The sequence below is a fragment of the Chlamydotis macqueenii genome, chromosome 3, assembly GCF_036417535.1.
Source record: "Chlamydotis macqueenii isolate bChlMac1 chromosome 3, bChlMac1.mat, whole genome shotgun sequence".
Taxonomy (NCBI): Eukaryota; Metazoa; Chordata; class Aves; order Otidiformes; family Otididae; genus Chlamydotis; species Chlamydotis macqueenii.
This window is the reverse complement of record NC_141558.1, coordinates 14725158-14749822: the sequence shown is the minus strand read 5'-3', so window position 1 is coordinate 14749822 and position 24665 is coordinate 14725158. Positions and strand designations below refer to the sequence as shown.

General features: G+C 44.3%; 1 protein-coding gene across 1 annotated transcript; it reads left to right on the top strand.

Annotated features, from left to right (window-relative positions):
- The first annotated feature begins 1955 nt into the window (after positions 1-1955).
- On the top strand, positions 1956-23432 carry TRIB2 (tribbles pseudokinase 2). The gene is made up of 4 exons (XM_086745593.1): positions 1956-2021; positions 2903-3332; positions 7358-7650; positions 21066-23432. The coding sequence occupies exons 2-4, from the start codon at positions 3063-3065 to the stop codon at positions 21532-21534; spliced, it is 1032 nt and encodes a 343-aa protein (XP_086601719.1). The 5' UTR covers positions 1956-2021; positions 2903-3062; the 3' UTR covers positions 21535-23432.
- Positions 23433-24665: the final 1233 nt, after the last annotated feature.

Below are 24665 nucleotides of genomic sequence, written 5' to 3'. Positions count from 1 at the left end.
GTTAAACAGAAAACATTGGTCTAGAGAACAAAGGTTGATGCAACAGCCTAGGTCTCTCATGCTTTGTCATAGTCAGAAGGAGTATGCAGGGGGAGAGGAAGGGAGAAATTGTGTAAAAAGCCATCTACTAAGAAAAGAATGTTTGATTTGGATCACAGGATGTGAGACTGGAGAACGTATTGCATAACTTTATGGCTTGTCCTTATTTGCAATGATTCAGTATCCGGCACTGCTCATCCCATTTCTAAAAATGGTATTGAAAAGTTACAGAGTATTCAGAGGTGATGGGAATAACTGAGGAAAGGAAGGAAAACACCTTTTCATTTTACGGTGGATAGCAAAGACTGGGTCTGCAGGTCATCCGACAGGTTGTGGCAGATCACTGGTTCTGTGTCCTTCCCTGCTACCCAAGGGACGTTCACTGGGTCAAATCCCAGCAGTCTCTGTTGCCAGAGGCTCATCTTCTCAATGCCAAACTTCAGATCACGACAATCCTTTCTCGGTGGTATTTATCTTACAGCTGCATAACGGGGCACGTAGAGCTCCTGGTGTGAAGGACAAGACACGAGGCAGGTGCAATGCTGTGGAGGAAGACCTACCCCTCACCACAGCTGTTTCTGAAGACTCCCTGGTCAAGACCAGCCCCTCACAGGAGAATCCCTATAGCCTCTTTGAAACTCTATACAGAGGCGTTTCTCTGTCCAGAGGCACCTCCGGGATAACCTTCTCTATCAGGGTCATTTCATTATTAGCATGCTCATTTCTCCCGACTCCTTGAAAACAAGTATCATCCAAACTCCCAGGTCCTCGCCCCAAAAACAACCCTTCTCCCATTTCTGACTCTGTCCTCTGCTGCTGTGGGTAAGGGGGAGGGAAGACACAGCCAGCCCCTTGGCATTGCCCTGCAGAAGCTACAGCTCCGGGACTGAGCCCTGCTTGCACTGTCCTCTGTTTATTGTTGGTTTATTTTGGGACTTTTGGGGTTTTTGTTTTGTTTTGAGTTTGGGTTTTTCTGGGGGGGCGGAGGGGGTGTTAGCGTTTTTTCTTCTTTTCTTTTTTTTTTTTTTTTTTTTGAGTAGGGGGGTGTCGTGTTTTTCGAAGGGATTCCCAAACAACACCCAGCCAAAATCTAGGGAGTAAAGGCCAGACTCCTTCGGAGTTCAGGAAGCTGCCCATCAAACTTCAGTATACATCCAAACTCTTGTTATTTAAACAATAAAAACGGAGCGGGTGAAAAAAAAACTGGCAGACCGCAGTGGTGCTGGGCGGGGACAGATCGACCTCATTCACGGCTTTCTCCGTGCAGCAGGAGTTTACGTTTTCCATCTGCCTTCCCCCATCGTTTTAATTTGGGGATGGATTAGGACAAGCTTGGCGTCGGGAGAATTCCTCCCATCCGACTGCACCGGGGAGCAACCGCTTTTGCTCCCGTAAATACGCGGAGACCCCACGCTGCCCGGAAAAACAAACAAACAAACAGACAAACAAAACCAAAAAAAAAAAAAACCCACCCCGATTTCTTCATTGAGAAAAAAATAAGCACGCCCGCCTTCAGCTTCGGCGCCAGCGCATGCAGCGCACCCGCGGCCGGGCGGTGGGGGCCGGACTCTTCTTTTGAGGCTACTTAGTCCGTTCTTATTATTTATTAATTTGTCATTATATTAAAATTAATTAGATAACATCTCGTCTCAAGCCGCAAGGGCAACCCTCCGGGAGGCAGGACCTGCGGGGGAGGGGGATGCCCAGCATCGCACTGGTACGTACTGGTGCGCACAGGGACCCCCAGCTGGCCGGGCTAGCCCCGCAGCCCCCCGGGCAGGACGGCGGGAAGCCGTCTCACCTTGTTTACCCCGAGCGCGGCCGGCAGCGGGGGGAGGCGGGGCGAGGCGGGGCGGGGCGGGGCGGGGGGCGGTGGGGCCGGGCCGGGCGGCGGCGGCGGGGCAGTCGGCCTGCGCGCTGGGCACCGTGCGGGCGTGCGGCGGCCGGCAGCGAGGCACGGAGGCAGCCAGCGTCCCCGCCACGTAAGTAGCTATTAATACACCGCGGGGAGACGATGCCTTGCTGAAGGGGATCGGCGCGGCCATCCCTTTGCTTCCCCCTTGTCCTACCCCCAGGGGAAAGAAAAAAAAAAAAAAAAGACTCAAACAAAATTTGCTCCCTGCAATTTTTTTTTTTTAAACTATTCCAATTTATTCTCCGCTCCCGGCCTTTCGCTTCCTGCCCCTCCAGCCCCAGGAAGTCAGCCCCTTTCTCGCCGTGTTGGTTTTATTTTTTTTTTTCTTTTCTTTGTGCGTGCGCTACATCACACCGCCGCGCAGGCAGCGAGCCCCCGAACAAAAATCCCGCTGTGCAGCGGGAACGTGACAGACGTTCCTTTTTCCTCCCCCGTGCTCGCACTTTTTGTTTTGCCGAGGCGGCGGCCCCAACGACAGCGCGTTGCTTTCCGCCGGCGCGGAGCGGTCCGCGCTGCTGCCCCGCGTCCCGCTGCCGCTCCGCCCGCCCCTGGCCGGCCGGTGCGCGGCCTCATCCTGCTGGGGCTGCTCCGCCGAGCCTCCTGCCGCCCCGAGCGCTCTTTCTGTCGGCCGGCTCCCAAGTTAAATGCTCCCTCGCTGTTTGGCGGGGCATTTTCGGAGCGGCGAGGCTCAGACGCCATCTACAGCCCGCCCGCCGCAGCGCGGATCGGCCTCGCCGTAGGAGGGAGAGCGGGCGATCCCCGCTGCGCGCACCGCGTTACCTCACCTTTTGTCTGCGCCCCGCGGGAGCGGTGTCCGCCGAGGCCGCTCCGCGCCGCCGCCCCCCCCGCACCGGGCGCCGCGGCTCCGCCGCCTCCATCTCCTCCGCGCCGCTCCGCGCCCGGCGGGAACAAAGGGCCGCGGTCTGAGCGCTCTCTCCCTGTGCCCAGGACGCGGCGCTGAGGCCGGTCGCCCGCCGCCGCCGCGCTCCCGCCCCCCCCGGCCCCCGCCGCCCCCCGCCACACAAAGGCAGCCGCAGCCGGACGGGCGAGGGACCGCGCTCCGCGCCAGGGCTCCGGTGCAGCGTCTCGGCTGGTCTTCTCCATACTCATGAACATACAAAGGTCAACCCCTATCACGATAGCACGGTATGGGAGACCGCGGAATAAAACCCAGGATTTTGAGGAGCTCTCGTCCATACGGTCCATCGAGCCAAGCCAGAGTTTTAGTCCGAATCTAGGCTCGCCGAGCCCGCCGGAGACCCCGAACTTGTCGCATTGCGTTTCTTGCATCGGGAAGTACTTATTGTTGGAGCCTCTCGAGGGAGACCACGTTTTCCGAGCCGTACATCTGCACAGCGGCGAGGAGCTGGTTTGCAAGGTAATGCCTCTCCTCCCTTCCCCCCCGCACCCCCCCCGGGCCAGCCCCGGCTGTCGCCCCTCGGCTTCTTGCAGGAGGGCCGAGCTCGGTTATTAAACGGTGGAGAAACAAAAGACAGGGCGAGAGGCGCATCCTGTAACTTTTTCTCCTCTCTCTAGACAATGGCCACCTCAGAGCGGTGGCCCGGAGCCAGTCCTGCCTCTTAGCCGGGGGGATATTGTTCTGGAAAGAGCCGCCCTTTAAGTAGGTCTTAACGTGAGTTCAGATCAGGAGAAATCCTCGTCTTCCCCGCTCTCACTTTTCAAAATGGAGTAGGGAATCCCCGGCTAATTTTAAGGTGTTGGGACCTGCTGCCTTCCTCGATTATTTTTCCTGTCCCTTGGTCTGTGAGTTGAGGTACAGAAGAGGATGGAGAAGCGCGTGGCGGGGTGGGGGGAGGTTGCCATCAGCTTTGTCTTAAAAAGTGATTTAAAAAAAATCCACATCGAATTAATCAGCCTGAGCTCTCTCACCGTGGAGGTTGTTTGCAAACAGCATCCTCCCCCATTGCACAACTGAGCAAGAATAAAACCTGCACACCTACGTTTTTTAGAAGAGCAGACAAAATAGCTATCCCACTCTTTGTAACCTGCCTGCTTTTCTCTGCCTCCTCCCAGTTTGCTCCTGCTATTCAAAGGTGAGCTGTGGGAAAAAGAAACCCATATGTGTGCACGCCTGTGGAGGGATGCTTTTCAGTTTTCGGGCTGAGTGAATATTTTCCTTTGTTCCTAAATTGCGATTCTCATTGTCTGTAGCGAGCCAGACGTATGCCCAGCAAACTGAGGCAGGACTCAATAGTAGTTTTTATAACTACGTAGCAAATTGCAACCTTGCAATGCTTACTGCAGTGTTTGTATTGTTCCCAAAATAAGAAATTGTGCCATTTGGCTATCTTGGGCAAATTCCTAGTGATGAACTAACTGCAAAACACTAAAGTAGACATTATAGCTTATTTGTATTCCACAGATTAATAATAGTATTGCTGACTGTTTCATACTTTCTCATACTTGATTCATAAGCAGTTACAGACTAGGCTGTAGCAGGGAAGTGAAAATAATTGCTCCTCCTTGCTATTTTTAAAGACTGGAGTTCAGAGGGCAATTTAAATATGCTTACTGATTGAGTTATAAAACCTGGTGTTAGGGCAGCCTAGGACTTTGTGTGATTATTTAGAGGGGAAAAAGGGCCCATGACTTTCCAAAGGACTAATATTGCCTGCTGAACTGAATGCTTTGTTACAAAACTGAAACAGAACATGAGCATTTCTAGAATGAAAGCCCTGCTCGGTGCAGTAGTACACAGTGCTGCACTCTAGGACATTGGCACCTTTTCATGAAATAAACAGATCCCACAAAGCTGCTGCTCTGCAGGAAATTATAGGTGAACTCGCATAGCAAGTAGTGAAGCGGGGGCTATGCTCTTCTTTGTTTCCTGTTTGGTTTGCAGGATTAAGGCACTGTTTTGATAACAGTATGAGCAGCATGACTGTAGCTCACAAAGAGTGGACTTTTTTTTTTCTTTTTTTTTTTTTTTTCCTTCCCTTTAAGCTGTATGTTTTCGAGCTGATCCTGACATTTGAAGAGTATCAGTTTTTCCATATGTGCGAGGCACTACTTCTAGCTGCGCTCCAAAAATATGGTCTTAGCCTGGATTGCTAGTTTGTGAATACGCAGTTGTCAGTCCTGAACTCAATTTAATGTGTGCTTTAAAATGCCTGCAGTACCATGACTACTGTTTGTCAAGTAGCCTTCCGGCTAAGTGACCTGCTATCTGGTATCTTATTGAAGACGCTCTTAGAGATTGCTTGCAGAAACATTGGTTTGGGTAACAGACACATACTGATGATTCTCAAGATTCATTTGGCTGCACCCACTGACTGTACAGATGCCGTTATTTGCTTCAAGGCTCTGTGGCATCCAAACAATGGTAACTTCTCACTTCCAATTCCCAGCAAGAACTAAATCAAACTGCAGCTTATTGGACATCTGCTGAATGGAGGCCAGGGATCCTAAAAGCTGGGATACAAAGAAGCCCTGTATAAAAAGTATTCTAGATTGTAGCAGTATGATAGCTCTTCCCATCTCCCCCCTTTCAAACGTAATACTGGTACATATCCAAACCTACTTATTTAACGTTGTCTGAGAACCACAAAATGTAGCTAGTTTATATCAGGGTAATGTGGTCAGGAGAGAATTCTGGAAAGGCTTTTTTTCACATGAAGGTTTGAGCTACAGGAATGTTCCTGCTTAAATTTGATTTTATAGCAGCTGCTTTATTGAAGAGCCATTCATTTACAATGTAGTAGTTACGAGTTTTGAGATCCAAATGTCAATGAATTCTCCTCTGGAATGAATTACACACCAGGGATTTTAGCAACACCCACCCCTCTCCCCCCGACCCCGTTCTGCTTCCCTGGCGCACCATGTCACCAGAATGCCTGAGTGCTGATCTACCTCCTGTAAAATGTGTTGGATCTGTTTGGCAGTCTGCCTTTAAGGTTGTTTTTGCCTGTGCGGGAGTATAGCAGCACAGGTGTGGGGTGGGGAGAAAGGGGTGTGTGAGGAGGGGGTGTCCCAGTTTCTTGGGGTTTGGGTCCTTTTCTGCAGAAGGAGTTTGTTAGGATTGCATTCTGAAGTGTTAAATGACTCAGGTTGTGAAGCCTCAGGTAAAATTTCATTGAACCCTGTCTCTCTCATTCAGTTTTGAAAGCTTTTTAAAGCTTCAAAGAAAAGAGAGATTTGCTTCTTGGAGAGGATGCAAGTACCTGCCATTGGAATACAAATACTAGAACACAAAAAGAAGAAAAACAGTTGCAGTTTAAACCAGCTGGTTAGGGACTTACACCAGTTCTTCCTTTTTGTGTTCAGTTAGAATGATATGTGACTACCTTAAATTCTTTTTACTAAAGTAACAAAACACCCAAGAGTAAGTTACATATTAATAGAATTTTTATGCTGGTAGAAATATTAATCCCTTGCTTTGTAGTACCTCTGGAGCAGGTATAGTTACAAATAAAAATCACTCCTATCAATACTTTGCTCATATTCTCTTTTTGCACACTGACTTCTGTTATTCTCAATGAAGTCTTTCTTCTTGTAATGCGGGCATTTCTCAATTGACTCAAATACTGATTCATTCGTCATCACTAGATTATAGTAACTTTTTATATTTGGGTTTCCCAGCAGCCTTTTTAATTCTTACAGCTCATTCATAATATCAGTGATAACATACTTACTAGTAAAGGGACACTTTGCTTCTAATGAAGCACTCAAATGAAATGCAGAGAGTTTGGGGTGGTTTTGTCTTTGCCTTTTGAAGGATGTTTGTCTGCCCTCCAACAGGCAGGGCTATTTCCCGGGTTGTCCTTCTGGTCTTTATAAACAGCCATTGTAAAACACAGACTTTGAAAGTGAAAGTGACTTTGCTGTTTGTCAGAGATGAAAGGCAGGCAGGAACTAAATATGAATAGCGCTAGATGATATTTTAAACCTGAAAATCCTTAAAGCTCTAATGGGTTAATAAAATGAGAGAGAGAGAGAGGCATGTGAGTCAGGGTGGATTTAATATGACAGCTTCTCTCAGGGCAAAGCTACTGGCCATATTCTCTACGAGATTTTTTTGGATGGAAAATAGAAGATAAACACATTGCCTTCTATGTACTGCTCTGTATGTCACTGCTCTTCAGAGCTGAATTCAGATTACATTCTAAATTTGATCAGCTATTAGCTAATGAAACTATTTTTGCTGCAAGTTTTGAAGACCAGCCTTTTCTGCCAAGGTCATGCCTGTGTTCTGTGTAGGGTTATGTCGTCTGTTTTGTCTTGTCCTCAGTGCCATGAGCTTGTGACATCCTGTTTACATCAGTGCAGCTTCAGCAGGCGGCGTAAATTGTACTTAGAGATGGTTCTGTTAACAGAATTTGATGTACCATAACTTCATTGTCCTTTGTGTTGCTAACCCCGGCTTTACTGTCGTTGTTCCTGCAGGTGTTTGATATTGGCTGCTACCAGGAGTTACTAGCACCATGTTTTTGTCTGCCTGCGCATAAAAATATCAACCAAATTACTGAAATAATTCTTGGGGAGACAAAAGCATATGTGTTCTTTGAAAGGAGCTATGGGGACATGCATTCGTTTGTTCGTACCTGCAAGAAGCTTAAAGAAGAGGAGGCAGCCAAACTCTTCTATCAAATAGCTTCTGCTGTTGCACACTGCCATGATGGTGGACTGGTACTGCGAGATCTCAAGCTGCGAAAGTTTATTTTCAAGGATGAGGAAAGGTAAGAGTCTCCCTTACTTTACAGGTGGGGGTGCCTGAGGTCAGATATTCAGAGTTACAGGATGCCGTGCCCCTCATTGTCACTGTACTGTTTGTTTGTGGTACACGAGGCGTTACATTTTCTTTATTTTCCTCTGCAACCTGATCATGGGATGGATATACCATTTCTTACCTTCCTACTTAGGCTTTGGAGCAAAGTAAGTATGGAGTGCCATTTGCACCTGTGCCTGGCCTCTCCATTTCTACCTGGAGAAGCACCCTCATTGCTAAGGAGGGGACATCTCCTGGAGGAAGGATCTGCATAGATGTCTGTAAGAGCTCTGCTGCCATAAATGCTGCTGATGTTAAAAGAGGGAAGGAGCAAAAGATCCAGCGTGTTCAAGAGGGCTGGGGGCTGAAATCACTAATTCCATTTAGGGGGGCGTGAAAAGGAAGAACAGCCAAGTGGTTAATGCTGACGTAGGTTGGAGGGAAGGGCCACCAGTGCTTTGAAGCACTGCTTCGAGGACAGCTTCTTGCTGCCTGTGCTGGGAAGGGTCTGGAGACTGCTTCTGAGAGTATTCTGTGTGGTCACTAATCGTACTAAGACTAAAGCTGCCTTGCTGCGTGGGTGCCTGTTTTTAGTGTCAGAGCTGTTGTGGTACTTGGGGAACTACCTCTTTCTTTTTTTTTTTTTTTGTTTGTTTGTTTGTTTTGTTTGGGTTGTTTTTGTTTTGTTCTGTTTTGTTTTCATTCTCCTCCCTGCACACTGTCCTCTAAATAATTGGGTGGTGAATGATTTGGGGAAGAAGTATGGGAAGACAGGGAAAAAAATAACGCTTGGTGCTCTAGATGCATTGTTTAGGTGTTATTTCTGATGCTGAGCCATAGCTGTACTGTTGTACCTGTGGAAACTTCATATCTCTTTCCTTGTGCTTACCAGTTTTCATTATATTGCATCATGTATTCACTTGCAACTTCCACATTGTGATGAATGCTGCCAGAGTAATGTCAGGCTTTTACAGAGGGATTCAATTGGAAGATGACCATTAGGAAAAAAATGAAACTAAATGAGAGCAAAGCCTGCTTTTGTGCTTCTTTATGCCTTAGAGGATGGGGAGATGTTTTTCCCTTTTAGTTAAATCCTATAGATGGTCTGAAAGCTTGTTCGATCTGTTGTGGGGTGAAATGGATGTTCTGGAAAGCTGCTTTGACATAACCAGTGCATATCAACTCTGGGGATGTCTGGGGAAGTTATAAGCAACAGCAGAGGCATGTAAGTTTTCTACAGGCTGAGTAAGTCCATGATCTGAAAATTACATAAAACTAATACACAACTCAGTCATGAAAGAGAAGTTCCTGGCCTTAAAATAAAAATGACAACCATCTATTCTGTTTAAATATTCTTTACTTAAATTTTATTACAAGCTGAGTTTTGCAAAATAAACTTCTCCTTTTAATTTCTTTACAAATGGAAAAATAAAAGATGTATTTTCACTTCTTAATTCAGTTCAGGCAATTCTTTGCAAAGCAAATAGCTATTCCTTATTTTTCTACCGCAGCCCTGATATATATGATTACTCTTTCCTCCTCTTCAAATAAAAAAGCCTGAAATGAAAGTAGCTTCATGTCCATTCAGAGAGAAATGCAAAGCAAATAGATGGAAACTGCACTTTCACAACTTTGAGTTTAATATTTAAACACCATTATAAGCACTTTTGATGCAGATAAGAAGGAAAGTTGTACAAAATAGTTGAGGGAGGGATTGTTTTCCATTGTAGGTGATAACATCCTAATGCTTAAATGGATTTTTTTTTTTTTTTTGTGGGGGTATATGTAAATTTGTGTGGCTTTTTGCGAAGGACAGGACTCAGAGAAGCCCTGGGGCTCACCCTAACTCTTCTCTCAGTGAGGGCAGCAGGAGCTCAGGGCAGTACAGTGGGAGCAGATGCGGGCTCGTGCTGAACACTTTTGAACTCCTACCCTGCCGCTTACTAGGAACTGAATGCAGCGCGAGGCACAGGGCCAAATCTTGCAGCCACCCAAGAAGAGTGGTGCGTACTATAATAGCACTGTTTGCTTTTATGAATGTTTTTAATGTAACTGCAGTCTGCAAAATCGCACAGTTACTCACTTTTGAACAGTGTCTTCTAATTATACAACAATTCACTTTAAAGGTCAAATTCGACTAGCTGGTTATTTTTAAGATAATCGCAATGCGGTTTTCTTCTGGATGTAATGTTGATTTGTAAGTAGAGAGGTATTGTAATCCTTTCTCTGCTAAATAAACAAAGATGAAATAATGTGAGATAGAAATAGAACCAAACAGTGACTGTCTTTTTTCACATGCTCTGATCATCAGACTGTAATCAGTCATCACTTTCAATCTGCTGCTATATTTAGGCCAAAAGATCTTCCTGGTCCTTCCGGGTTCAGGGAGGTGTTTGCGTGTTGCTTGCAGCCCTCCAAGCTTGTGTTTCCCTGGGGCTGCTGCTGAGGATGCCCGAGCGCTGAGCAGCCTGCCTTTCAGCAGCTGCTGCCGGCGGCAGTGTCTGGGAGAGGGATGTTGCACGATCCACTGCTCCTTGATACTGGTAATAAACCAAGGAGGGAGAAGAGGGGTGAAAATGATGTTTTAAGAAATGTGTGTGAAGTCTGCTGCTGCATGTTGCCTGTTCTTCAGTGGAGCTCTTTCTTAGTAGTTCTTCACCTGACTATTTCTTCAAGTCTATTTTTCTGCAGTTCACCTTTAGTACCTACTGCTTTGAAATTTTCTCTTCTTGAAGACTCTCAGAGCTTTTATTTTGGTAGAAGATGGGAAATCCATCATACAAGAAACGCATGAATGGAGAACTCGCCTCTTTTATTTTATTTTTAGTAAGATACTTGTCTACTCTTACCTGATTGCAGACTGGAGGAGCCAGAGAGAATATGAAGGATGTATGGAAGCAGTTCCATTTGTTTAAAAAAGAAAATCAATTAAAGTATTTCTTAGTACATACTCCTTCTATTGATCCTGGTAGTTTGGTATGAAATCAGAGCTCCTGGAGTTTTGCAGATGGGTGCATAGAGCATTGAAACTCTGTCCACCCCATTATCTAAATTACATCTGGAAATTGCAAAGATTCAGGCTCCTGATCTAGCAGTATCATGAGTGCTCTTTGCTCCCTACTGATGTCACTGCTAAGAGTGCATGTTATTTGGATATTGCAAATTGCAGTGCCTTGGGATGTCTGTAATGAACCGGGAGGCAGGAAGGTGGAAAAAAGTAATGTTGGAGGCTGGTAGTGCTGAGCATTTTGTAGGGGTCCTAATCTTACTGGTGACATTCTCTTGGTGTGCTAAATCAAAGGTAGACTGTGATGGTGTGTTATGTCTTAGTGCTGCATGTGTATAAATACATCACCACTCAAACTGAAATCCAAAATTCCACAATGTGGAAATAAACAAAAATATTTTGTCTGTGTTTTGAGGTACTTTATCTATAGCTTCTTTTAATCCTGAACTGCAGGAGATTGATAAAACTTGAAGATATGGTAAATTACATTCAACAAAAATGAAGTGTGCTGTTGCGAATCACCTTAGGCCTTCTATGGTGTTTTTTTTTGTTTCATATAAAACATTGGGGGGAGATGTGTCTCTGGTTCCATTTGCAAACTACAGGTGAAATAGGCAGTCTTGTAGCGTTGGAATTTTGAGAGTTAAGCTCCTTAAACCTGTAGCTGATCTTGATGAAGCAGAACTTCTAAGACATTTTACGCATGGCTGGAAATGTTTTGTAAGACTGGGTTAGCAAACAGCAGCACATCCATTAAATGAGGGCAGTGACTTTCATAGCACTGAAAATATGGAAAACAAGACTGACTTGACTTGCTGTGCTGGGTCTCACTGGACTTTCTGAAGTACCTATAAGATTCCTGAATACTTTAAAAATTGGGTGTTTAAACTTCTAAATAAAACTTGAATCCGAAACAGTGGAGATGAGCTAAGGTAAAACATATGGGTTTGTATGTTTTTTGCTTCCATCCATGCTGGTAATTTTTTCTTGTCCTGGAAATTAGGGCAGGTCAGTGTTGATGTTGTGAGGCTCTTGCTTTTGATTATTTTTGCTGTGTTCATGTCATGGTATTTACCGTTTTCCTTGTACAGCCTGTCCTCATGGTAGGCCCTTGGCCAGAGTGACTGTGCCCTTCTCCTAGCTGGTGTCCCATAATGATGTTGCAGAATGGGCAGGGCTTTTTGGGTTGTGCTAAAAATAGCACTCCACGCAGTATACAGCCAGTAAAGCAGTCCATCAGTCTGATATATAGCAGATGCTTTAAGAAAGAGCCACTTCAGAGATCTCTGAATTAAATCAAGCATTTCTGTGCTGGTTGTTCCAATGGTTTTCTTAACACAGAAACATTTCTGCTGTCAGGGAATTATTAATTTCTTTAGTGCGTTTTTGAGCTGTTAATTATATTAAAATATTAGCTGTCGTAATATTTGAAGCTTAAAGACCTTGTACATTCATCATACTTGTTGAAGGGAAAATTAAAATAATTTTGGTATTTAGATATTGTAATTTTCCTGTATTCTTTGAGTAAATATGAGGCAGGTGGGATTCAATAAAAATAAATATAATTTGACACATTTTACTCTATGCCAAGGGAATGCAGCCAGTACAATACACTAATTTAGAAAGCCTGTGTTAGCGTAACATTTATTTGGTGCTCTTAGAATTTTTTTTTCTTTTTTCCTCTAGAATGTCTCAGCTTTGAGTGGATGGTGCTTTAAGGTGACCTAGTTATGTTGTTTGCAATCCTAGTGATACAAACCCGATCCCACAAAAAAATACAGAATGCGTATACTGGCCTTTTTCCAAGCAGACCTTTCATTTTCTTACAGTTTGTAGTAAGTTTCCTCCCCAGCATTAGTCAAAGCGTAATGTGGTCAGCTGCTTTATCCCTGTGGGGTTAGAACTTGCTGTTTTACTTACAATTCTATGGAGAATAGGTAAGTTAACGCTTTCCCCGAGTCCTAGAAAGAGAGTGCTGAAGTGGAAGAAAATCAAACAAAATAGGAGTGCTCTTTAAATACCAGAAGATTTAGAAATAAAACCAGTCTTCGTCTGTTTTGTCATGTAAGCACTGAATGGGGCTACAGAAGCAAAGAGCATAACTTCTTCAATAGTGGAGAATCAGGTCAGTTTTCAACCCAGAAATTATTGTTCCTAAAATATGGGGAAGAAGGCAAATTTCTTCACAGACAGCCAATCTCTGCTATCAAAACCTGAAGCAGTTGCATAGCTTTTCCGTGGAAAGAGTTCATGCTCCCTTTTGCCTTCATCTGGTTTGGTTACTAAGCTTTTGTTTTCTCCAGGTGTTCCAGGGAGCGACACACTTTGGATTTGTTGGGTACGTGGTACCCTTCCCAGTGGGGCGCTGAGGCTCTCTGCAGATGTCAAACATCTCACCAGCCCTGTGAGGTGCTTAAATCTCCTCCTGAGGGCATAGGTAGTCGTAGAGGTTAAGTGCTGCGCCTACGGTCATAAATGAAAGCAAAAGCCAGGGAAAAGTTGGGCTGCTTGAAAACGGAAGCTCCAATGGACCTTGAGTCAGCAGCTCAAGGCCTTTCAGTGAGACGAGTGGTGAGAGCCTTAGCTGTAGTACCCAACTCTGGAGTTTGCAGAAAGTTTTACCCTTGGACTGTGCTATGTTTTTGGTATTTGGCTTGTAGTTGGACCTGTATCTTTTCTTCTTCACTCTTTCTTCAGTCTTTTGCCCTTTGCAGCCTCATGTTCTAGCTCCGCTGAAGGGTGATGTTGAGGTGCAGCCCCATGCCGTGCTTGGAGCGGGAGGGGAGCACTGCTTGGGGGCCTGCCTTTGGGCTAGGCTGTACTGCTGCGGGTTGTCCCTGTGTCCTGCCTGGCCTCCCCAGCCACACCATCTGACTTTCCAAGAGGTGCCTCTGGCTGAGCACTCTGTTGCATTTTGGCTCTAATGCCAGGCATGGTTGGGTGCCTGTCATGAGATGTCTGTCTCAGAATTAATCTCCCCTAAGATAGGTGCTTTGTAGTCCCTGAAAGTAGGGGAAACATCTTGCATTAAGAGTTCAACAGCTGGTCCTTTTGAAGACTTGAAAAGCTCCAGTGTACTGAGTTTCACAACTACTCCATGTTGACTTTTGGATGGAGACTGAGGACATCCGCAGATGTTTGCACTGGGGGTGAGGAGGGGAGGCAGGGTGCTCAGCTAGCAGCAGCTGCAGTAGACTGTCATGGTGAAATTCTGTTGCTGCTTTTTCTTTTAACTGTCCTTATTATCACATTGTGAGATTACGTCAGGCTTGGGAGGGAGAGGAAAGACAGAGGTTGTAAACAGGAGCCAACCTGGGGCATATTTAGTCTTGAGCACCTGCTTTTTGGAAGATGTATGTTGCTTGGAGATAGGTTTACAGACGTGTAAGCAAAAGGTTTCCAGTAGGGTTGTGAAATAATGGCTCTGCTTTGTCCTAGAGGTGTTGAGCACCTCTAGGTGCAGGCTCAGAAAGTGTAGGGCTTTTTTTCACAGCATGCAGTTGTGTTAACAAAATAAAATTTTAGCCTCCTTTCCCTGTGGACCTTCACCATGTGTTGTATGAAAAGACCTAGAAAAGATGGTGAACACAGCATACAGTTGACAGCAAAGCCTTTTAAAACTCTGACCTTCAATGTGATCTAAAAAGATAAAAGCGAGGTGAAATAGCTGCCCTGGGCCATCAAATAATGGACTCCTCCCATTATTGCAACCAAGCTCCTCGTGGAAGGGTCTGCATTGGATTTCAGAGCCTGCACCCTAACACACACAATGCTACCTACCTACCTACTTTTTGGGGAACATATTGTCTCCTTAGGCAATAAGGGCATGGAAGGAACTAAGTAGGTGGCATACAGGATAAGCTATTCCCAGCAGTCCCATTTAAGTGTTGTAAAGCTGAGGGTTTTTTTGGGCCCCAGCCCTTCCTGGAGGTGTGTGAGGGGGTGATCTCTGCATTTTTTAAGTGGAAGTCTGTGGAGAAAAAAAAAAGCCAGCTTAAAGCAAATTAAAAGCCTTAAGTTGCTGGGTCCTGTGTGTCAGCAGGGGAATGCAGGGCAGGGTTGAGTGTGCCGGTAGCATCCCTTCGGAGGAAGGGTGGGGAATATGTACTTTTTAGAGGCTTCCTCATTCTGCGGAAGTACCAGTGAGGGAATCTTCCTGTAGGAACAAGGTTCATCCTGTAAACCTGTGCTGCCTGCAAGTCCCAGTTCTCTTTCAAAACACATCCATCTTATTATGCAAGAGACTGTCTGACAGCTTTTGTGCAGGGTTTGTTGTTTTGATATTTTTTGTTTGGTTTTTTTTTGTTTGTTTGTTTTGTTTTTTTTTTCCCCTGAAGTTGTGTAGGATGTTGTGCGGTGAATTCCCAGGCTGTGTGCTATTACGTACTGGAAGGGATCTTACGGTAAAAGGAGCCGGATTTAAATTGATGGCATAACATTTCCCCTTTGATCCCGTGTGCCTTGCCGCCCCTGAAGGAGATCTGGTGGTTCTGAGTTCAGAATGAGTCTTTGCACCAAGCCGCAAATCATCTGTACCAGGTTTCGTTAGCTGCCTTTCCCATCTCCCTGTCTCCACGAGGGCAGCCTACTTGTGCATTATTTAGGAGAGATTCCCTTAGTTAAAAGAATCAATTAGCAAAAGATAAAAGTTTCCAATGTCGAGCTTCCCATATTTTTTCCCCTCCTTGTGACTCTAATGGCATAATTGCATTCATGCTTATCTCGTCTTTATGGTGGGGTGCTAGCAACTGACCTTGATTAAATGACCTGTAAATTATTGGCCACACGGGAGCAATCCCTGATCTACCGGGCAGTTGATGGCTTGAGTGCCTCTACCTAGGGAAAGGCTTTCCTGGCCTCAGTAGGAGTAATGTTGAAATATGGGATACCGTTGCTTGGGTGCCTTCATTTTTTATGTGTAGGGGGGAATATTTTGAGGCACCTCTTCCCTTTAGAAGTTGCTATTTTAAATTTATCTGCAGCCATATTAATAAAATGGCAATTCAGTTGGCAATTATGGTTGTTTTCTGATCTCTGGAGGCATGATGCTGCGATGTAGAATCTGTAAATTTGGATCATCTTAATTTTGACTGAATCCTAAATAGTAAGTGGATGGTGTACTTGGAGTGTCCATAGAAGGATGGCTCCTTCTATCTTCTCCCAGAGCTGCTGGTCTGACTGTCATCTGGGGGGTGATGCTATGTTAAACTTGTGGATCTGGTCTGCAGTTAGTGTTTCCAAAATGTTAACGGTGGCTCAGCTGTGGTTCAGGTTCCCATACAGATGGCTTCAGGGACAGACTAGAAGCAACTGCTTTCATTGATTCAGGCATGGGCCTCCTTTATGAGTGACTGCTCATTCACTGCAGTGGAGATATTTTCCTCTGAAACACTCAGACTTTCAGTCAGTATTTCTGCTTTAAATGTTCCAGATTTTTTTTTACTCCTGCCTTACGAGCTTAGAGCCCTCTGAATAATTCCACTGATTTTGGTATGGAAATTGTGTTTGCTTTTGGAGAGCAACTGTGAATGCCGGGTTCTTACAGCTCAGGCTTTGGTGTCAAAAGGCAGGATAGCAGTTTGCCAGTGGCCCCTGTGCTCTGCAGGGAGGAATCACGCAAGTCACTCTGAAAAAAGTGTAGATGTGCTACAGAGCCGTCTGCCAGGGACCAGTGCTAACTCAGGAGGTTGCATTGAAGAATCTTCTGGAAGACGTTTAATTGATTAGGTTTTGTTACATTACTGAAGAGCAAAGTCTGAATGCAGTCAAGTAATGAATGGCATATTGATAAGAAATTCAGAGTGGTATTGTGTTTCATGGGTTTCCCTGACGGTTTCTATGGGGACAAAGACGCATTTCCCGTCTGAGTGCTGCTGCTGCCCTCTGATTGCACTTCTGTGGTTTCATTCACCAGTAATGGGAAAGCATTCATAGGCAGAATAGCTTCCCCTTTTTAAATAGCCATGATTCAGGGTTGTATTTTTTTTAATGCATTAGACTAATGCAGTGTTTTATCAATGATCTGATAGATGCATAATGCTCCTTTTCCAAGTGCTTATTCAGGGTCTGCATTAAAACTTGAAATTATGTACTGTAATTACGTAAGCCTTGACAAAAGTCTTTGTTGCCCTACAGTATGTGTACAAAGTAATTCTCATCCGGCTTTGGCAGTAGCTTACATTTGAACTTTAGGGATTAATTTTGTTGCAGCCATTTGAATAATGAAACTCGCATGCTGATGCTTTTGGAAAACTTCTTTTCTCTTGTGGGGGTCCTTCAGTTGACCGATGTGAGTTAGTTAATTAGAGAATGAGAGTTTTTTAGAAATGTGACTTTTAAAAAGAGAACAATTTTTTTTGTTTGTCCTTTTTGTGCTCTGTGATGGGAGGCACTTCAAAGCTGATTGTGATTTCACGTCTCAGTGTTTGGTTTTGAGTCTGTCCCTTGCCTGCCAAGTGTCGAATTTAAGGCTGTGCAGTTACTCTGCAGTTGGATGCTCTCCCCACCCTTTGCTGTGGAGGTTCTGTGTTCTCAGAAACTACTTGCAATTTTGAGGGTCTGTTTGTTGTTGTTGGCTTTTATTCTTTTTCCTGGGTATTTGATTTCAGTCCTTCCTCTGAGAGAGAGTGTGGGGGGGGGAGAGAAAGATCACGTCTCATCCAGTGAGTCTCTGCATTTCTGTGTATTTAGACTCCCCTCTTTCCTGTTCTGCTCCACCCCCACCCCCCAAAGAAAAAGAAAAAGCTCTCTGGCTTGCAGAAAACAGAGCTGTTTTAGGCAATGCTGGAAATGTGGAGGAAGGGAAGGCCAGCCAGAGCTGGAAGCTATTTCTCACAGAGATGGGGTGCTGAGCAGCTCCTGAGGCAGGTTGCTCCTTTTTGATTGCCTGAAAAAACGTGAAATGACTGTAAAAAGGGGAGTGAGACTTGCTGTTTACACCTGCGTGCTACCCAATTGTAGTATGATTGCAGACCGTGTTCTGTATGCAAGGCTGAGGTATGTGAAGTCTCCTGTCCCTGGTGAAAGCAGGCTGAAGTGGGGTCTCCCCAGCCCCGGTGCTGGCTGGTGCTGAGGGGTGCCGGCAGAGCCGAACCAGGGCTCTGGGCCGCAAAAGCTCACCAGTGCATCTGCGCCAAGCAGGAGAGCCCTTCCCTTACTCCTGTAAGGACAGAAACCTTCTTGCATTGTCACCTTCTGCAAAGACAAATGAGAATGGGAACACCCGAATCGCTTCCAGTGGTAACTGGGAGGGGGAGAGAGTCACACTGAGGCCGTGTACCTGACAATACGTGCTCAAGGGATGCAGCTCCTGCGGTTTGTGAGGGAAAAGTGTACCTGCGTGGTACCTGGGGTACCAGGTGTGGTGTAAGGCCGCGCGTGGTGTGTCCAGTGCCGTACCTGGACGGGAGTACCACCTCATTGCAGAGGAGCCATCTCACTGCTTGTACCTTGTACATGAGGGTGTTACTGGTTGAAGGTTTAGGGGCTGGCGAGGAGGGAGGAGGACTGGAGGTTGTGTTTTTGTTTAATTTGAGATCTTTTGTTTCCTCAAAGCCTTGTCAACTCAGCAGGGTGAAAAACCTGGTTTGAGTGTTTGCTTCATTTGGCCGCGGCGTACGGAGGAGCAGGCAGATAAGGGCCAGCTGTTGTTCCATTTGCTTGCTTAAACAAAACCCGCTGTAGCATGCGCGGAGGGCTGCAGGCTGCAGCACCTTGCAAAAAAAAGCAAGACAGGGATAATGCTTTTGTATGCTGCTTCTGGTTTATGTTATCAAGAAATGATATCTCCTGTTGGAGAAAAAAAAAAGAATTATTTGACACACCTTGCAGTCTGTTCTCTGTGGTTTTGTACAGTCTCCGTTGCAGAAAATAAGATATTAGGGAATTCCAATAATTTTCTGTAATATAAAAGCTTCTCATTGAACTGTTTCTCTAATTTCTTTGTCAGCTCTCAGAAATGTAAAATAGGATGGAAAACAGCATTTCCATGCACTGTTGACAGTGGGATGGCAGGAGAGCATGTGTGTGGGGTGAATTCCCTCCTGTAAGTTGTGTATAAATAGCGTGCTCTGCCTCGTTCCCTGTGTGTATGTTCTGCTTCTGTTAGTGAGCAGGAGTGAGTCGATGCTTTCCTGTCTGGCAGTTCAGTTATTTAATGCATATTTGAGTAGCTGGCCTCACCGTTTTATTGCTACACATACTTTTCTGTGGAAAAACTGAGGTGGGCAATGCAAATGGAACCACAACTCATGTCCCTGCCTTCCCCTTCATTTCCTCTTCTCTGTTCTCTGCCCTCCTTGGCGTGTTGGTTTTTTTTTTTCTTTTTTTTTTTTTTTTTTTCCCCTCTGAGCGTTTCTCCTCGCTGCTCTTCCTGTGCTGTGCAGGTGCAGGAACATGTCGAAGCTGAGCATTGTGAAAGGGCTCTTCTCTAGTCACTCGCCTGTTTTGGACCCTCTGAGCTGTGTACAGAGGGAAATTGCTGTGGTCTTGATAATTGTAGTTGCGTTTCTCCTTGCAGCCAGCTTCCTGTGTAAGGTGTTGCTGCTGTAAAGCATTTTTTGCGTGCTAATGAGGGGGTTATCCATCGCCAGGAGAAGTGCTGTTAGGCTGGGGATGGGTAATTAATCAGGAAGCAGGTGTATTGTGCAAACCCCATCAGCATCCGCACTGGAGGAGAAAACAGTGGCCTATTTCAGGAGAGACGGAGCTGCCTTGGCACGCAGAGCTTGGGAGCCAGGTATTCCGAGTTCTGTATTTATGACTTCCTGATTCGAGGCATGTTGCCAAAGGGGCTTTCACCTCTGCTAGTAAACGTCTCTAGCTGTTGAAAAGGTCCAAGTGTCATTATGAGAGTTTATGGCACGGTTGCCTCTGGAGTACTCCATGGAGTAAAATGCTCTTCTGTTGGTTCAAAGCAGATAGTGCTGAGCTGCCCTGGAACCAAGTCTAAGCCAAAGCTGGCCCAGCTGTCTTTTGCAACTCAAGCCTGAGCAGTGCTGTCTTCAGTAAACATTGAAGAAACAGGGCTCTCCTTGTCTGTTTTAATGCCTGTTAAATGATGTGCTTTAGTCAAGAGATGTGAGTTCTGCTTTCTGGGATGAAGTTCAGTCCCTGCCTGTGAATGTCTCTGCTACAGGAACATGGCCATGACACAGGGGTAAGAGTGATTGTACAGACTGGTGAGATTAAGGGATGAGGACAGTCATACCCAAAATTGAGTTATGATCGCAAGTTGTTGAAAAGAAAGCCTGCACTACTGTTAGGTCACTCTTCCATCCAGATGCATTGGACAAGTCCTTTTGCATTGTAGTGATTCCGCTCTCCAAAGCAACCATTACTAGCAAATAGTCTAAAGGTAATTCTAAGTTGGTAATTCTTTTGGGTGCCTTTAACAGGGACAGATTTTTAAATACAACTACAGATACTAGCAGTGAGAATTAAAAGGCAAGAAAGGTTATGTTCATCTAGTGCCGTGACAAGCAACTCAGTATCATTTTTTCTGCTCCTGTGTTATACCCGTAAGGGAAGAAAATTCTCTTGCAGAGATAATTACTGCAGCACAATGATGAGTTCACAGTGCTTTGCAGGCAGAAAGGAGTTTGCAGTCTAGGTAAGGCATCCTTGTCATCTCTCGGCAAGCCCTTTGCTAGCCTCTTTGCTCATTCCAGAGCAAGGAGCTCCTCTGGTTTGGCTGGGTAGATAAGATCACTGTTAATCTTGGTGGCGTTCAGCTCATCTGATCTCCCTTTGCCCAAAGGTCTATTTAGGAAGAGTGAAATCTGTTAAAATTGCACTTCCTTAATGCTGGGATGAAGAAAAGTGTTGGTTGGTCAGAGGGATCATTAGGGTCAGAGTGACCATTTTGTTCCTGTTGAACCTTGTGGAATTACAGGTGCAAGTAGCTGCTCACCAGGGTAAAGGTGCCAAAAAAACCTTGTCCAGTTAGGGCTAGGCTGGTGTTTGTGCATGAGTCCTACACAGGTGCATTAGAGAGCAGCCAACACAGAAAAAATCTTGAGGGTTGTGTCTCCTTTTGGAAATCACGTCTGTGTAAACTGTACCACACACATGAATATGGCAATTACTTTTGTCTTTTTAAGACCTTACTAATGAGTTTACTGGACATAACTGCATTTGGAATCTTGTAGCTGTGTGTGTGGCAATATTCCTCATATGTCTCTAATATCTCTAACCGGTATGGAAGAGACAGTATGAATTACCTGTAACAAATGCTATGAGTGGGTTTTTAAACGGATGCACTTCCGCGGTTGTTGAATCTTGTAGTGTATTACTGTTATAACCATGTAATAGTAACAGCCAAGAATTTGTGTTTTCATGTTTGCTTACCTTGATGGTTTTGGGTTTTTTTTTGCCCACAGGACTAGAGTGAAATTGGAAAGCCTAGAAGATGCTTATATTTTAAGAGGAAATGATGACTCTCTTTCTGATAAGCATGGATGCCCAGCCTATGTGAGTCCAGAGATCTTGAACACAAATGGCAGCTACTCTGGCAAAGCAGCGGACGTATGGAGTCTAGGTGTCATGCTTTATACCATGCTAGTTGGACGCTATCCTTTCCATGACATTGAGCCTAGTTCCCTCTTCAGCAAGATCCGTCGTGGGCAGTTTAACATTCCAGAAACTCTATCCCCCAAGGCAAAATGCCTCATACGTAGCATACTGCGTCGGGAGCCATCAGAAAGGCTGACTTCACAGGAAATTCTGGACCATCCGTGGTTTTCTACAGATTTTAATGTATCGAATTCAGGATATGGTGCTAAGGAAGTATCAGATCAGCTGGTGCCTGATGTCAACATGGAAGAAGACTTGGACCCATTCTTTAACTGAGCACAAAGACTGGTGTTCAGAAGGTACACAGCCTGGAGATGGACACATGAAGGAGCCCTTCCTGACCGTGTTAAATCACATCCTGCATCAGCCTAGCTTGGTAGCAAAAGACACTCAGAGGTCCTCAGATTGAGAAGGAACCTCCACAAGGAGCTAATATAACAAATGTAGCATGGGGACAGATCGGGGGGGGGGCGGGGGGAGCTTGCTATCAGGTTAGATTGATTTGGAGGAGAAAAGTCAGCATGGAGCAATTGTAGCTTCTCACCTTTTTGGAGCCAAGGAGACTGCACATGCCAATTCTGGTGCAGCTGTATCACTCCTGTTTCTGTTCCATTAAAAATAGTGGTAACTCACAACAAATAGAAACTTTTTTGCCTCAGCTCACATCTTGGCATCGCACTGTTAGATATTTAACTTCAGCCATTATTCAGGGAAAGTACAATTGGCTAACATTTTTTTTAATCGGATGTCTAATAATTAATGGGATTAATTTAAGAAAAAAATTAGGTGCACAAAGACGGACATGAAAAGTGGGTGCTAAAAACAAACAAAATTTCAGTTCATGTCTCTTGATACCTATTTTCAACTCATTTCTTCTAAATAAACTACTTAATATTCTTGTCAGGAAATGACATTTTAATGCTTTGTTCCCTTAAGGGGAAGTAACTGTCATTTAACAAGCTGTTCTGTTTTGTGTCAAATGGTTTGTTGCAGGAAGCTATTATAAGTCGAACTTCCAGATGCATTACTGCTATAATAGGGGGAAGAAAAAAAGGAAGAAAACTGTATAATTTTTTTTTTTTTTTTAAAGATATGAGATACTGGCTTCCATATCTGCCATGCTGCACGTATATGACTAGAGAGGGCAGAAAGCCCTTAATCGTGTCTTTATCTGAGAACTGATCTCTTCTTTAACTGACTGGCCCACGTGTAAATAGAGGGCTCTTTATTATTGAAGAAGAGTATTGTGGGTTCTTTTTTTTCCTTTGAATTCCTCAACTTGGGAAAAGAATTGTTTGGGTTTGATTTTTGTTTATGTCCAGAATAAGAAATAAGAGGGTATTAATAAGCTGAACATTTATATTACAGATATTCCTCTTGAAACATACACAGTAATATGCACCTTTTGTATTGTCAAGACTTATTCTATTTATTGAAGAAAATGTCACAGTAGTGATGTATTAAGCCAGTACTTCAATTACGGGTTGACTTGGGATGACATGTTACATGCTGTAGTTAACACACTTCTTTTCTGTTCAGGTATTTCTGTCTCTAAATAACTTTTTATTTAGCTTCTTTTTCTAGATAGCTTTATTTGATTTAGACTGGCAAATGTTTTTATTACTGCTTTTATATTGCTGTATGATATTGAAATCTCTTGGCATAAATATTTGTGTTTCCAGTACCTCAGTTGTTCTGATATTACTGCCTGTATACGTTTTGTGAAGTGGTCATGTTTTTTGGGTAGGTACATGTGGACTCTGTAGTATGTAAATGTTACTTGAATTTGTGCTTAATTATAGTATGTGGCATGTGCGTACAGCTACTTGGCATTTGACGTATGGATGCTATTTGCCTGCCTTGCAGGAAAGTTATGGTCCCACTCTCAAGAGGATGTTTCACAGTTCTTTATCAAGAGACAAAGCTAGCTGCAGCTGACCTGCCTTGGTTCTATTTTGGTAACTAAGAATATAAAGGAGTAATGTTTTTACACTCTGAAGATGGTGCTGTGTCAAGAAGGACTTTTTTTTTTTTATTTTATAAGTACCTTATAGGAGGAAAGATTGGTGATCTGCATGGTGGGGTTTTACTGCCTCTGGTGCTTTGTCATGTATTTGGTTTAATGTTTTTGTCCTAATCTCTTCAATAAATAAAATTGTGCATATTTAACTAAACTTCAGCGGTGAACGATGTTCTTACTGAATGTCTGAGGTGCTGCAGGAGCTGGCTCCATTAGGATCGTTTAGCTGGTATTTTTTGTGCTGCTAACAAGCTCATGCCAGACCTGTGAGCTGAGAAAGCTTAGCACTTATATTTACAAGGTAACACTGTAAGCCTTTTCATAAAAAAATTTACCGTTCACTATGAATGAAACTGGCTTTTATTTAGTTTATTTTCGTTGGGCTTGTCCCTACCACTTACCAAGTATTTACCTTTTTCAAGGAGGATATTGAAATGCAATGAGAACTATGTCTTTTTGGTGATGGGAGGCTTTTTGGCTGATGAAGAGAGATACCAAAATGGAGCAAGCTGGCGCTTGCACTTTCCAGTGTCCTGGAGAAATGTGCATCTTGCATTTGCACCTCAATTCCAGAAAGGATGGATCTGAAATAGCACCCTCAAATTTACTGTCTTTTATTTAAGGCCAGAATCTGTTTCTGTCATTCATCTTGAAGAACAATTAATAGATGCAGGTAGTGAGATCCCATAGAAGTGTGCGTGGAGTAATAAGCTACTTTGTGGACATGAGGCAGGACAGATGAACCCTGGTCCATTAAGGAAAGACCATTTGAATTGGGCTTTGATTTGATGCAGTCTGCTTTCAGCAGTTTTATGGTTTGAAAAAGCTGTAGGTGGCTTATAACCCCTAAAGAAACTGTCCCTGCCCCAAACCTCTCCAAAATAAGAGTATTACACCAAAACTGCTAGCATGAGGATTACTGTCAGGCTGGCTAACTTTGTTACTACATTATTTCATCCCAGGTAATTCCTGGCATGTGTTGAATATTTCAGTTGGTAGGCTGAGAATTAAAACCATTGATTATAGCACCAACCAAAAATGTTATTAACATGTAGAAACACTGGAAGATCAGATATTAAATGATTTGTATGCATGCAGCCAAAGTTTAAATTACTTGAAACTCTTTCAAATCGAACTCCCACAATAAATGTGCTTTACAGAAAAAAAGCAGATTGTAATCAGTCATAGAGAGAAGGGGAGGGGGGAGTGCTGAGGATTTCCCTCTCCTCCACTAAAACTTATGTGAACAGCTTCTGTTCTGTTTGGGTGGAAGAAGTTAGACCTTATTTTACAGCAACCTGCATGCTTGCTTTTTCACTGCCAGTAATTATAAGAAAAATGTGGCTGACTAATGATTGCTCGTTTGCAGTGAATTTTTCATTCAAGG